The 12,396-nt window shown below is 37.6% G+C and overlaps 1 protein-coding gene across 6 annotated transcripts in view; it reads left to right on the forward strand.

Moving 5' to 3' along the window:
• The window catches only part of FANCC (FA complementation group C), a 63,880-nt gene that overhangs the window by 12,985 nt on the left and 38,499 nt on the right, over positions 1-12,396 (forward strand). For all 6 annotated transcript variants that reach the window (XM_064641357.1, XM_064641356.1, XM_064641359.1 and 3 more), the window contains one exon: positions 2,762-2,856. In XM_064641357.1, coding sequence (XP_064497427.1) covers positions 2,762-2,856 — 95 coding nt within the window. The remainder of the gene's footprint in view (positions 1-2,761; positions 2,857-12,396) is intronic.

Genomic DNA, 12,396 nt, shown 5'->3' on the forward strand with positions numbered 1-12,396 from the left:
CCTATAGAAAAGTTTTATTCCCTTAGTTGGAGATACGTTACCCACCTATCTAGTAGATAGTTGGTAACCTCTTTTGGGCTGTGATTTCCACTGCTGAGTTTTTAATTTTGTTTCTCTGGACATATTAGTTGGTTGGTTATTTGGATAGTCAGCATTCATTCATGCCATAATAAGATCAAGTGCCTTAATTTGTATCCTGATAATGGTTTTCAGTGCATATCATGATGATATGTTTTCCATGGAGATCACAGTTGCTAGAAAACAGGGAGGAAAAAATGCCCCAGTAAGTTTTCTGTGACTGTGTGTTTGGTCTTTGGATTTGATAATTTTTTGCAGTTGCTGTAATTATTTTGAGATATTAAAATAATTACATTATTCTTAATCTTCCCAGCTTTCCTCCACCATTCCAGAGCAGTTGTGAAAAGAAAGCAGTGAACCTGAAGGTGGCCCTCAGAGCGTGTCACTGGGTTCTTCAGCAAGAGGATTTTATGGGCTGTTTTCCTGCTTCTCACAGATCTGTGGGAGGCTGCCTGTTTTGGTCAAAAAGTAATTTTGACTGGGAAAGTTTGAAGCTGTTCCAGTTCCTTATTTTTTGGAAGCTGTTGGCATAGCTATGACACCAGTGTAACTCAGTCTCACCTGGGTTGAGGTTTGAATTTATCTGGGTGAATCTGTGCATATTCATGCTGGCAAGGTATGCCAGCTTTGTTTATCTAAGGTTTGTTTTCATCATTTTTGTTTTTGTCATACTGATTTCAGTTCTGACAGGCAACAGTACATGCAATTTACTTTATAGTATGTAACAAGTCATCATGTGTAGCAAAAAATCTTACCATCCAGAAGTCTGTTCAAGCAGTTATATGCATTTTCTTCACCTCTTTTCTTTATTTTTTCTAAGTCAAAAAAGCCCTATAACTTAAATAAAATGACTGATTGGCATACTATAGACATACAGTATAAACCAGGTGAGTCAAAAGAAGGAATACTTGAATTGTGTGTATGCTGTTAGAGAGAGGAGATTTGAACTTCGTTTCTTTTTCCATGTCTCTTTCTGTGTAATTCATGTAATTGAAAATTATCTCAATAGCCAGACTTTATAATCAGGCCATATTTTAGTACTAGTAATTAATAATGTTTAAAATCTTCATTTTCCCAGAAGCAACTGGCTATCATTTAGCTGTTTAAACAAATAAACCACTCTTTGCTTATTTTTCCTCCCTTATAATGTCATAATAGAGTTTAGGTGAAATGTTTTTGAAGGAGATAAAGTTGCCTATTAGTGCTGATGTCTGAATGCTATTGGAATATGGTTGCAATCAAGGTATAAGGATACTTTGAATTTGTGCTGAGCCGCATGCAATATATGTCCTTTAACTTCAGTCTTACACAACCTAGGAAATTATTAGCCTTGTAAAAATCCTTATTAAAAAAAACCCTCAAACACATAATGTCAAAATACCCCAAATTGTAGTTGGTTAAAAGTGTATGTTCGGGAAACCATTTCTATTGCAGAGATGTTAGTCAGTGGGAGGTCAGTAATGGCCTACAGGCTTGTTGGACATTTATTGAGGAATACTGGTTTAAATCAATGTTAACATCTCTGGTCACCTGGTGAAAATACAGACATTACTTAATGGAGCTTTTATTTTTTCCTCAGGCTTTCCCAACAAAGCACTTCTAAATAATACTGTTTATTACATCCTGGATAACAAATACACAGAAAACAAAAGAAAGCATTCCTTGGGCTTGATAATCAAACTGTCTCAATATAGTTTCTAAACCTCATGTGGTATCACTTGTTTGTATTTTTTTTAACAATCATAGTGTTGCTTACTGAGTATTATATCAGAGCTACAATACTACATCCAGTTTTCAGAATTTTCACTTCAATCATGTAGTTTCATTCTGGGATTAAATTCACTGTAGAAACTCTTAGTATCTGCCAAAGAATATTAGAAAAAACCTACCAAAGCCTATTGAAAACAAAGTTGTGGGAAATAATCGTGAGTGAAATGGCTCTTACCTGCTTACTCCAGATAATCAGCTCCTCTGTAATAAAGTCTGTGTATCTGAGCACTGACAGTATTGCTCATTATGGTAGATTCTTAAAGAAGAGAACTCATTTCCAACAGTGGGTTAGAATTAAGTAAAACCCAATCGGAACAGAAAATCATAATAGGACTTTTTTCCCATCAGCATTTACCTACTCTGCTGTCTGCAGAAATGTAGTTTTCCTGAGACATGGAGATTCTCAATATATTTTTACAGAGAACTTGGTATTTCACATTCTAGCTGTGAATGATTTCATACTTCACAAACCTTAGTTTTCCGTAAGTGAGCATACTTTAGATGTGCAAGCTTTGGACACAATGTAATAACTATTTTACTACTGTCGATTATCGTTTATTAATAATGATATTAGATACTGAATTGAAAGTTCCTTCATAGCTTCAGGTATTATTTATGTAAATGAGTTACTAGGTCCTGCAAGTTTCTAAGACCATCTAATTATTATATAGCTTTTGAACCCTTTGATACCTTTTAAACTGCTATTGAAGGAAATGGTTACACAAGGTGTACAAATGAATAATGTTAAATGTGTGGTGTGCATCTGGTAGAAGAGGAGCCGTATGAGCTGAGGCTGATATTTAGGGCTTTAGTTCTGTGGATGAATAGGGATTTTGTGTGTAATTCTGTCTGTGTTTTGTTTGGGTTTTTCTTTTCCCTCTAAATGTATCTTTATTTGCTTTTTTCCCTGCAGATGAAAGCCAGAAGGCTCTGATGTGGTGCTTGTGTTGTCTGTACAGCAGCGAGCCACAGAACCCTGTGGAGGTGAAGGCCAACAGCTGGATCCATGTAAGTGAGTGAATCCTTCTCAGAACTGCTTTGGATTAAACTGGTCATTTAAAGGTGCTGCATCTCTAGACACACTGTCAGTCTGTCAGTTCAGAAACTGCTTCAGACACAACTTGCATACGTACTGTGTTGAAGTCTATATCAGTCTAATTATGACATAGTCACTATTAGTTTGTCATTTTAAATCTTAAAAGAGGTGGCATTTTGATGAGTGAGTAGTTTTGATGGCTCATAACAGTAGTTTCATCAAGTCTGGAACCTGGGAATAGTAAGTAGCAATCACAAATCAGGAGGGAAGCAAGCATTGCTATTAAAAATAAGAACCTTTCAATTAGGATAAAATAAATAACTGGAGAAATGCCATAGTTTGTTTTGAAAGCAGCTTATATTTACTCTGTAATTTTATTCTTTTTTGCTTTTGTTTAATCTCCTGCCTGTGAAGAATTTAATTGTATCCAAACTTCTTTCAAAGGCAGACAAAGGGGAGGGGCAGTGCTTGTGTGTGGATTTATATTTAGTGACTTAAGAAATAATGAATCCTTAACTGTAATCCCAAATTTAGGGTTTTGCATGCCACATCTGTTCATATTTTATATATTTCCACGCTGACTTAGCAAAGCACATCAGCATGTAAATAACTCACACCACATTGATGCTTAACATTTTACATTGCTGAATAGCAATTTGGGGGTGCAGTGCTGTTGCTTTTGTGTCCTTGCATTTTCAATGGATCCATATAAAAATATGGTATAAAATACAAATGGAATTGTTAATATATTTTTTTATATCTTATAGTCCTCATAACTAGTGAGACTAGCAGCCTGAACATTATTTATGTACAGGTCTGCTAAAGCTGAAGATACTTCTAGACTTCTCTAAATAGCTAAGTTCTTACTTACTAGTTTATTTTGTATGTCAGTTTATCTAGGTGTGCATGTAATACTAAGATGTACAAATGACAATAAAATAATTGATGATGATGGTGATGCAGATTTTCTGTTAGTAACTAGCTATATTTAGCCATGTAATATTGTTGATTATATGCAATAGACTGAGAAATAAGTTCTCACAGTCTTTTAGATGCTGTTGTTGGTGCCTGTGTATACCCATTTGGTGGGTTGTACCATGCCATGAAATTCTGAACAATCTAATACTAAGTAAAATCTCCCTTATTTCCTTCCTGTCTTAATCATTTTTCAGGAGGCTTTTACTGAGGTTAATATACTTGGAATTCAGAGTGTGGCAATGCTTGAATGCCGAAGTAAAGTGATTCCAAAAAAAAATTCTGCCTTTTCTGATGTAATTTTGCTGGTTGGTTATAGTCTTCATAATGAAATAGGAGCTGCATGCACAACAGCATGCAGTTAGTTATCAGACAGAGCAAAATGTCTTTTTTTTTTTCTTTTTTGCATTAATGATGTTAAGTGGTGAGGGAGAGTTGTACCCAGACAATCTGTTTCTAGGAGGGAAAAAACTACTTGTTTTAATCTAGATCAGTTGACTCATTTGATTAATGTAACTAAACTAGTGGTTTTGCTGATATAAGAAAAATTAATCAGGTAAGCAGTAACAAACAGTTGGGGATAAATGGAGGTGGGGCTGCTGCTTTTGTCAGCACTGCCACCCAAAGCTGTCTTGCATTGAAACAAACATGTTGAGCATTTGATTCAAGCCTTACTGGAATCTGCAGAATTTTTTCCACCCTGTCTGGGTGTCTGAAGCAACTGTAATAGCCACTGTGACTCAGTGGGTGAAGAGTTAGCCTAAAAGTTAGGAAAGATTGCACGGAGGAGTTGAAAGCACAAACATGGCTTACTGTCATTCAGCTCTTCCCTTGTTGCTTCAAGTGGATGTAGCACAGCATGAGAATACAGCAGTTGAGATTAAAAGAAAAGATAATATTAAATTGTTTTCTATAGTGATTAGAATTTCTTCTCGGTTTCTTACTGCTCAGTGGGCATGATCACAAAGCTTTTTGGAGAAAGTGGTTTTATTTCCCTTACATACATCACTGTAATTCTATTCACCAGCGATTGTGATATAGGGACTATCACGCTTATTTTTATAGAAGAATCTAAGTTAAATATTTTGCTACTCTTGAAGGTTTGCTTTTACCATATGTGATGATGATTTATGTTTAAAAAACAAAATACACACACAGTAAGTCCATTCACCCACCTAATGTGCACTTAACATTTCTTCCTCCTGAACTGCTTTATTTTCCTTGTTGTGTCTCAGAAGATTGTCACAGAAAGGGATCTAGACACATTTGCTATGCAAGGCATAATTTGAAGTTAGCATCAACTGTTTTAATATGGATGACCAGTCTGATTGGAAAATTATTTGGTCAAGTTAACGTTGAATCTCTTCTTTCCTTTGCTGTCACAGCTATGTGTGTTGAGCGTGAAATTCCACCTTGCTTTTTGTCATGGCAAGCATGAGTTCCTGAACAGTATTTTGGGGCCTTTGAGTGCATCTTTGACTAAGGTCACTCATAGGAAGGTTGATCTCAAGTCTTTTGGTTTTAGCTACTAAATTGCTTTTTCAAAGTTGCAAGACACATATTTAATGCCAGGTTACTTTTTAACTTTCTTGCCATTGTCATAGAAAAGCTGTGTTGTTTTTAGTGACAAGAAGGGCAGCTACCCAATTGAACTGCATTATTGTTGCATTTCAGAAACCAAGATTGTGCACGTCCTTTAGTCCTTTAAAAGAATAAAATGTGAATAAAATAAATTACTTGAAATTGTGCAGTGTAGACTGCAGTTGTTTTAGGACTAGGTGCTGTTTAAAATGGTAGATGTTTTTTGTTTTGTTTATGATTCTGAACTTTAGTGTTGGGATCCAGGTTCCCTAGGTCTGTTATGAAGCCAAACACAGCATAGGGAGTTAAGATATGTGCTGTCACAGACCTCTCCCTGATGAGAACAATGATGACCTGGTGAAACTGGTCTTTAAGAAGGTTACTTCATTCTCCAGCAGGCCTTCTCTGAGCAGAGATTTTCGGAGCTGTGAAGTGAGTGTGGTTCTGAGATGGACTTCTGTCTGGTGGGGCTAGAACAGCTTCCTCTCACTCTTGCAATCACCATGCAGCAACTAGAGAGCTTTTCTGAAGCAGGTTTCACTTTTATGAACTTGGTCACACCTTTTCCTCTGCTCTCAGCTTATAAACCATGTTTATGAATTGCTTTTGGCTTGGAAATTCGTTCCCAATACCACGCTTATTGAATTGTTTTGGAAGACCGTACATGCTTGTGAGAATGCTACAGTCCATCTCTTTTCAAATGGAGTAAAACAGAAACAGTAAATATCCCTCTTTTAAAACATTCTCTTTTTTTTTCTTTATTTTTTTTAGTATGGGATTCATTTTTTCAGTGTTTTACTCTCCCTCAAAGGAATACAAATGAATAAGACAGTGTATACATAATAGCTTAAACATAGGGGTGGAAAGCCTATAAGGCTTGACCGATGTTTTCAGAGGTGTTTTTTTTAGCTTGACCAAATTTTCCTTTCTGAAAATGTGTAGTTCTTTTGTGAATCTGTGCCCTGTGCATGGCCATGTTATATTAATAGGTGTTCTTTGTAAGAGTAATTTTTAATGGCACTGGAATTATGAAAATTATTTTTGTTCTATTTTATAAAAGTACCTAATGCAACTTGTGTGTTTTGTCGTTCATTAGATTTTATACATGTTTTCTCTTTCCAGTGTATTATGGGTAATTTTTGAACCAAACATGGTGTAATGCCAAATCCATGTAAAATTTTTGATTCAGAGGGTTTTAATTTTATTGCGACAGTAAGTTTCTAGTTCCTCAACAGAACTGGAGAATCTGACTTTTTTTTTATTATCAACTTAATACTAGAATTTTAATTGTGTTGGTTCAGTTAATGAAGAACTGACCTTTCACCTCTACTTCTCAGTCTGTGCCAGAATTTTCAGCAAAAATGGGTTTTTTCAAGACTTTTGTTTTCTATGTTGCAGTATATCCAAGACTGTAATGAATAAACATTGAAAAGGTGGTCTCTTATTTATGGTTCAAAATGGAAATGTTTGTGATTTACTTCTTGGGACAGATATACCTGCATTGAAATGCTGGTTACCTCTCCCTATAAACTTGCACTTGTGTGTGTTTTTTCATTTCTCTTTGGATGTCAAGGACTTCTTGGCTTGTACCTTGGATCATCCAGCTGTCTGATCTGGTGTTTCAATATTTGTAATTCTTAACAGTTTAATTCATTGACATATGTTTTGGTTAGACAACAGTACTCAGGAATAGAAAAAGAACAACACTTTAAAAACAGGAGTTCAGCAAAATTAAATTTCTTAAAATTTTAGGATTTTAATGAACTTACACTTTGTCTGTCAGGAATGAAATGCTCATTGATTTGCTGGGACATTCTGAGGTTATTTAGTTATTTCTGAGTAAGTCTCATACAAATTGAAAAAGAACTATTAAAAGAAAGAAGTTAGACAGTAGACACTGATGGATCTACAAGCAAGTTGTGGAGAATAGCTGAGAAAAAACCTGTAAAGTCAAATTAAGAAGAGGCCAAGTAGTCTGAAACCTATGACTGTGTGCTTGTTTTCATGTATTTCGGCTTTTATTTGGAATGAATTACCCAAGCATTTCCAATATTTCTGTCGTGGAGGCTTTACAGTGAATCATGAAGGAACTGAGGGTGCACCCTGACTTCTATATAGTCTAAATCTACCCCCTTTTAGTTAAAAACCATTAATCCTTGTCCTGTTGCAACAGACCCTGCTAAGAAGTCTATCTCCATCTTTCTTATAAGCCACCTTTAAGTATTGGTAGGCTGCAATAAGGTCTTAAGACCTTACAATAAGACAACTGTATTTTCTCTTGTGTCTGTTTCATGGTTAGAAGCCTGTTTTGGAGGATATATGGCTTATATGAATTTGTTAAAATATAGTATACTGAGCATGTGAGGCAAAGTTTGAAACTGGGCACAGTTTGAAACTGGGCACAGTTTTTCGTAGTACATAGTGATGACAACCTTTTTGCCTATTATGATAGCTATTTACTAACCCAGTAAATATACACAGTGGTGTATATTCTTACTTACCAGTATGTGGCATTCTTCATATTACATACAGGTACCCATATATTCGTTTTATATTAATATATACACAGTTTTCCATTTCACAGCATTCTAATATATATTCCTCTAAGGAAAGATGAACTTTTTTTTTTAATAGTAGTCTTGAGATTAGAAGCCAGTTTCCCTTCTGTCCATGTTGTGTGGCACTGTTTTCTTTTCATTCTTAGTTGTCTAATGATGCTCACACTAGTGAGAATTCTGTTTTAAGATTCCTGAAATTTTTGGCAACAGTTCAGAATCCTCACTGATAGGAAAATTAATTTCACTGTCTTCTATACTGTATGCACAGTGCATTCAGTTGAACTGAGTTTTACCTTTTCTTGCCCATAGTTGTTCTAGTAATTTGGAAGAATTCTACCTGTGTTTTCCCTTGTTTTGATAATGACTAATTCTTCATATTTATGGGTTTTTTAATTCTTAGGGGCTTTGTGTCTCAGGATCTGTTACATCAAAAAGTATATGAGAACAGTTAAGTAAGCCTTGGTTCTGAAGTGCTTAGAATGAAAAACTCATCATGCAAATAGATTTAGAAAAAAGCAAAAAGAAACAATTATTCCTTTCCTCCAGCCTTCTTCCTCTCTAACTGTTAGAAAATTACAAGTAGTATTCTGAACAGGTTTTTTTGTATTTCCTGTTCTTTGTTTTTTCCTTATGACATGGTTTCATGATAACCCATTTATCTATCATCATGCTTTGGCTTTTTTAAGGACAAAGTAATCTGTCTATTCCGAATGTTTGTAGTATGTCTCCTGTATTACTTGTTTTGCTGCTCCGATGCTTTAATTTATTCTGTCACCATTTTCACTGCTGCTAGTTTCGCGAGTTTATTTGCTGTAGGCACGAGATTCTCCCTACGATGTCGGGTACAACAAATGATGCATTGTTTTGTGCCCGGTGCTTTGTTAGGAGCCAGCCTTTCTCCGTGCATGGGCACGGTGGGCGGTGGGAGCGGTGCCGGTGCCGCCCGGGGACGGGAGGTGGCGGTCGCTGCCCTGCGGGATCGCTGCCCTGCGGGATGGGGATCGCCGTGTCCGCAGGATCCTGCACCGCTCCCACCCTCTGCCTCCAGAGCAGGAATCAAACTGATGGCAGTAACACTGCGGCCTTTTCCAGGTTCCATCGGGATGCGTTTTGTTAAAAAGGCTGTGCTATGTGGTAGGCTGTAATTTGTTAAATTTGTCACAGAGTCACAGAATGACCTGGGTCAGAAAGGACCCTGCCGTGGGCAGGGAAACCTTTCACTAGACCAGGTTGCTCAGAGCTCTACCATGCCTGGCCTTGAACACTTCCCAGCTTCTCTGGGCAACCTGTTCTTTTGCTTCACCATCCTCACAGAAAAGATTTTTTTTCTAATATCTAATCTAAGTCTGCTCTCTTGTAGTTTGAACCCATTCCCTCCTGTTGCATCACTACATGCTCTCATAAATAATCCCTCTGTCTTTCTTGTAGGCTCTCTTCAGGCTGCAGTGAGGTCACCCCAAAGCCTTCTCTTTTAAAGGCTGATAAATCCCAATTCTCTTAACCTTTCCTTGTACAAGAGGTGCTCCATCCCTCTGATCAACTTGGTGGCTCTCCTCTGGACTTGTTCCCAGAGGTTGGTGTCCTTGCTGTGCTGTCCTGTGCCGAGGACTCAAAGCTGGATGCAGCCCTGTAGGTGGGGTCTCACCAGAGCAGAGGGGCAGAATCCCTCCCTCACCCTGCTGCCCACCCTGCTCTTGGTGCAGCCCAGGATCCAAGGGGCTTTCTGGGGCAGGAGCACATTGCTGGTTGTGTCCAGCCCCTCATCCACCAGCACCCCCAAGTCCTTCTAGGCAGGGCTGCTCTCGATCTAATCATCCCCAGCCTGGATTGATACTGGGGTTGCCCTGACCCAGGAGTAGCACCTTGCATTTGGTCTTGGTGAACCTCATGAACCACTTCTTGAGCTTGTCCAGGTCCCTCTGGTTCCTGTCCTTTAGGTGTGATGAGGTGTCATGAGGATGACAAATCAAGATGAGTGCACTCTGTAGGGAAGGACCGAGTTGAACTTGATTTCTGCAACCAAATTAATGAGTATAAAGAATGCTGTTACAGAGTAAGCATGGACAGGCCATTCTCTGGAGCTGGTAAAAAGAAAAATTGGGAATTAGCTGTTGTGCATTCTACTTTTATCTTCAGCTGTTCTGTGTTATAGAAGTTTTCCTTTCTTAGTTAAAACTAAGAGCAATCGTTAAATAAATATGTCTCATAAAAATGGAAACAAACAAGAGCAGTCTGCCATATTTCCTGCTGCTAATGGTTGGCTGTTCTAGAGGCTTTTGTGAACATACAGGAGATTCTGGATAATTACACACGAGTGATCCCTTTTATGATATTGCTTTGTTTATGTTTGGAGAGGTTTTAGATGGTCCTTAAAATTTTTGATTGGTTAGAGCCTTGAAGTACTGGAACTTAATGTATTTTTAGAAATTTTATTGTTATGCTATGCAATTATTAATGTTCTCAACATTCATGAAAATTTTAATCCAATTTTACATGACACATAGGCTCATATCCTGTGGACAGAATGGGAAATGCAGATTTTAATCTAATTTTTAAGTTGAAAAACCATCAAAGTTGCATCCAACAAACCTGAATGTTTTATTTGACTTGTGAGTCACGGAATAATAAGTGTATTAGTTTTCTGAATTGGAAAAGCTAGTTTAAAAATGTTTCCAGATTCAAGAGGAAGACATAGACAATACTGTTTCTCAATCTGATGTTTAAAATTCTTCTAACATTTTTATTTTTAATGTGTGAAGTTAAATAAACAGGTTAGCACACCTCAGTGAATGTAAGTGTAACAACAGGTAAACTGACAGTTTTCCCATTGTTTATTTAAGCAATAGAGGATCAGAAGCCTTTGTGCCATCATAACTTCTGGGTAGTTCTCAGGCCCCCGTGTTGTACAAGGAAGTTTGAATATGTAACAGTGGCAGTGACTGTACAGTTCTGTTTGCTCTCCTAATCCACCCCTCTTGATGCCTGGTGCATGTGCACACTTTTAGACTAGATCTCAGGAGCAGAGTGAAACAGGTATCTGAAGGGCATTTTATTCTGGAGGGTTTATCAATTACATATACTAGCAACTATTAGAAAACTGCAGATCAAACATGTTAAATGCCAAGACCCCATGCCAATATATGTACAAAAGAGTCAGATGTGCCATTTTGTCCAATGCAATGGTATTAAAACCCAGAAAATTGAGAAGACATTGTTAATTGGTGTTTTAAAACAATTTTATTTTAATTCAGCCAGTGTGATCTCGGTGAACTGTTACTTCAGACTTGTATGCAAAAGCCATGTGCACATGTATTGTGTAAGTAAAACATAAAAATGAGATGAGGTAGAGACTGCATAAGGGAAGTGAAAATATTAGAATTTGTGAAACAGTTTGTAAAAAAGACTGAGGAAACCCCAGTCTTACAAACTTGAGGGCTGACTTAGGGGTGGCGTGGGTGCAGTGGAGCTCAGGACCAAAAGCCTTGTTTGCAGTTCCCAAGTGAAGCCAGAAGGACCCAGCTCCTTAGAATCCTTGTTCACAGGCACTGTCCCACTGGCCTTGGGCACAGACAGACAAACCCCTGGGAAGTTTCCTCAGCTCCTGGAGGAATTGGTGAACTGTCAGTGGTGGCACTGGGATGTTTGGAGAAGGGCAGCTCTGAAGGTGATGGCCAAAGGTCCCACCTCTGTCACCAAATGTTAAGGAAACTCCCCTGTGTGACCATCCAGGAGCCACTCTGGCATCCACACTCGGCACCAGAGCCTGTCACTGCTGGCACTGAAGCCCTTTCACAGTGGGTGACTCCCACATGTGAATTTGCATTCAGGTAAGTACACAAAAAGTGAGAGGAGGTTTTCTCTTTACAACCCGAAGAGCTGTTGTCTGTTAAACATTTACTAACTTCCTTAACAGCTTCTTTATAGTAGGAATTGAATTTATTAGGGTATATACTGTCTTTCTAAGGTCACACATCTACAACAAGGTAGATGATATGCTCTTTTTGATACAACATGCTCTTTTTGCAAAACATTCCCTTTTCCTTGAATGTTCTTCTGATAGAATAAATGTCTGCATGCCAGCACATGTCAAAAAAGCCATAAGATGCCTAAAACCACAAGAGCGAGTCCCAGGAAATGATTAAGTAACTCTGAACTTTAGAAGAAAAGGAATGACATTAATGGAGAGTGTGACTGTTGTAAAATAACATTTTTTTGCTTGTTTTTACTATCGTTGCTTGTAAGCTTAGTTTAATATAAATAATATACTGCAAGTAAAATAACTGTTATTTAAGGAGATAGTGTTCCATCTCTTCATTCTCTCTCTAACATTACCAACTTTAATTTATATGTGAAGTCGTGGATGCCCCATACCTGGATGTGTTCAAGGATGGGACTCTG

This window comes from Pseudopipra pipra, chromosome Z (assembly GCF_036250125.1).
Source record: "Pseudopipra pipra isolate bDixPip1 chromosome Z, bDixPip1.hap1, whole genome shotgun sequence".
NCBI classification, from domain to species: Eukaryota; Metazoa; Chordata; class Aves; order Passeriformes; family Pipridae; genus Pseudopipra; species Pseudopipra pipra.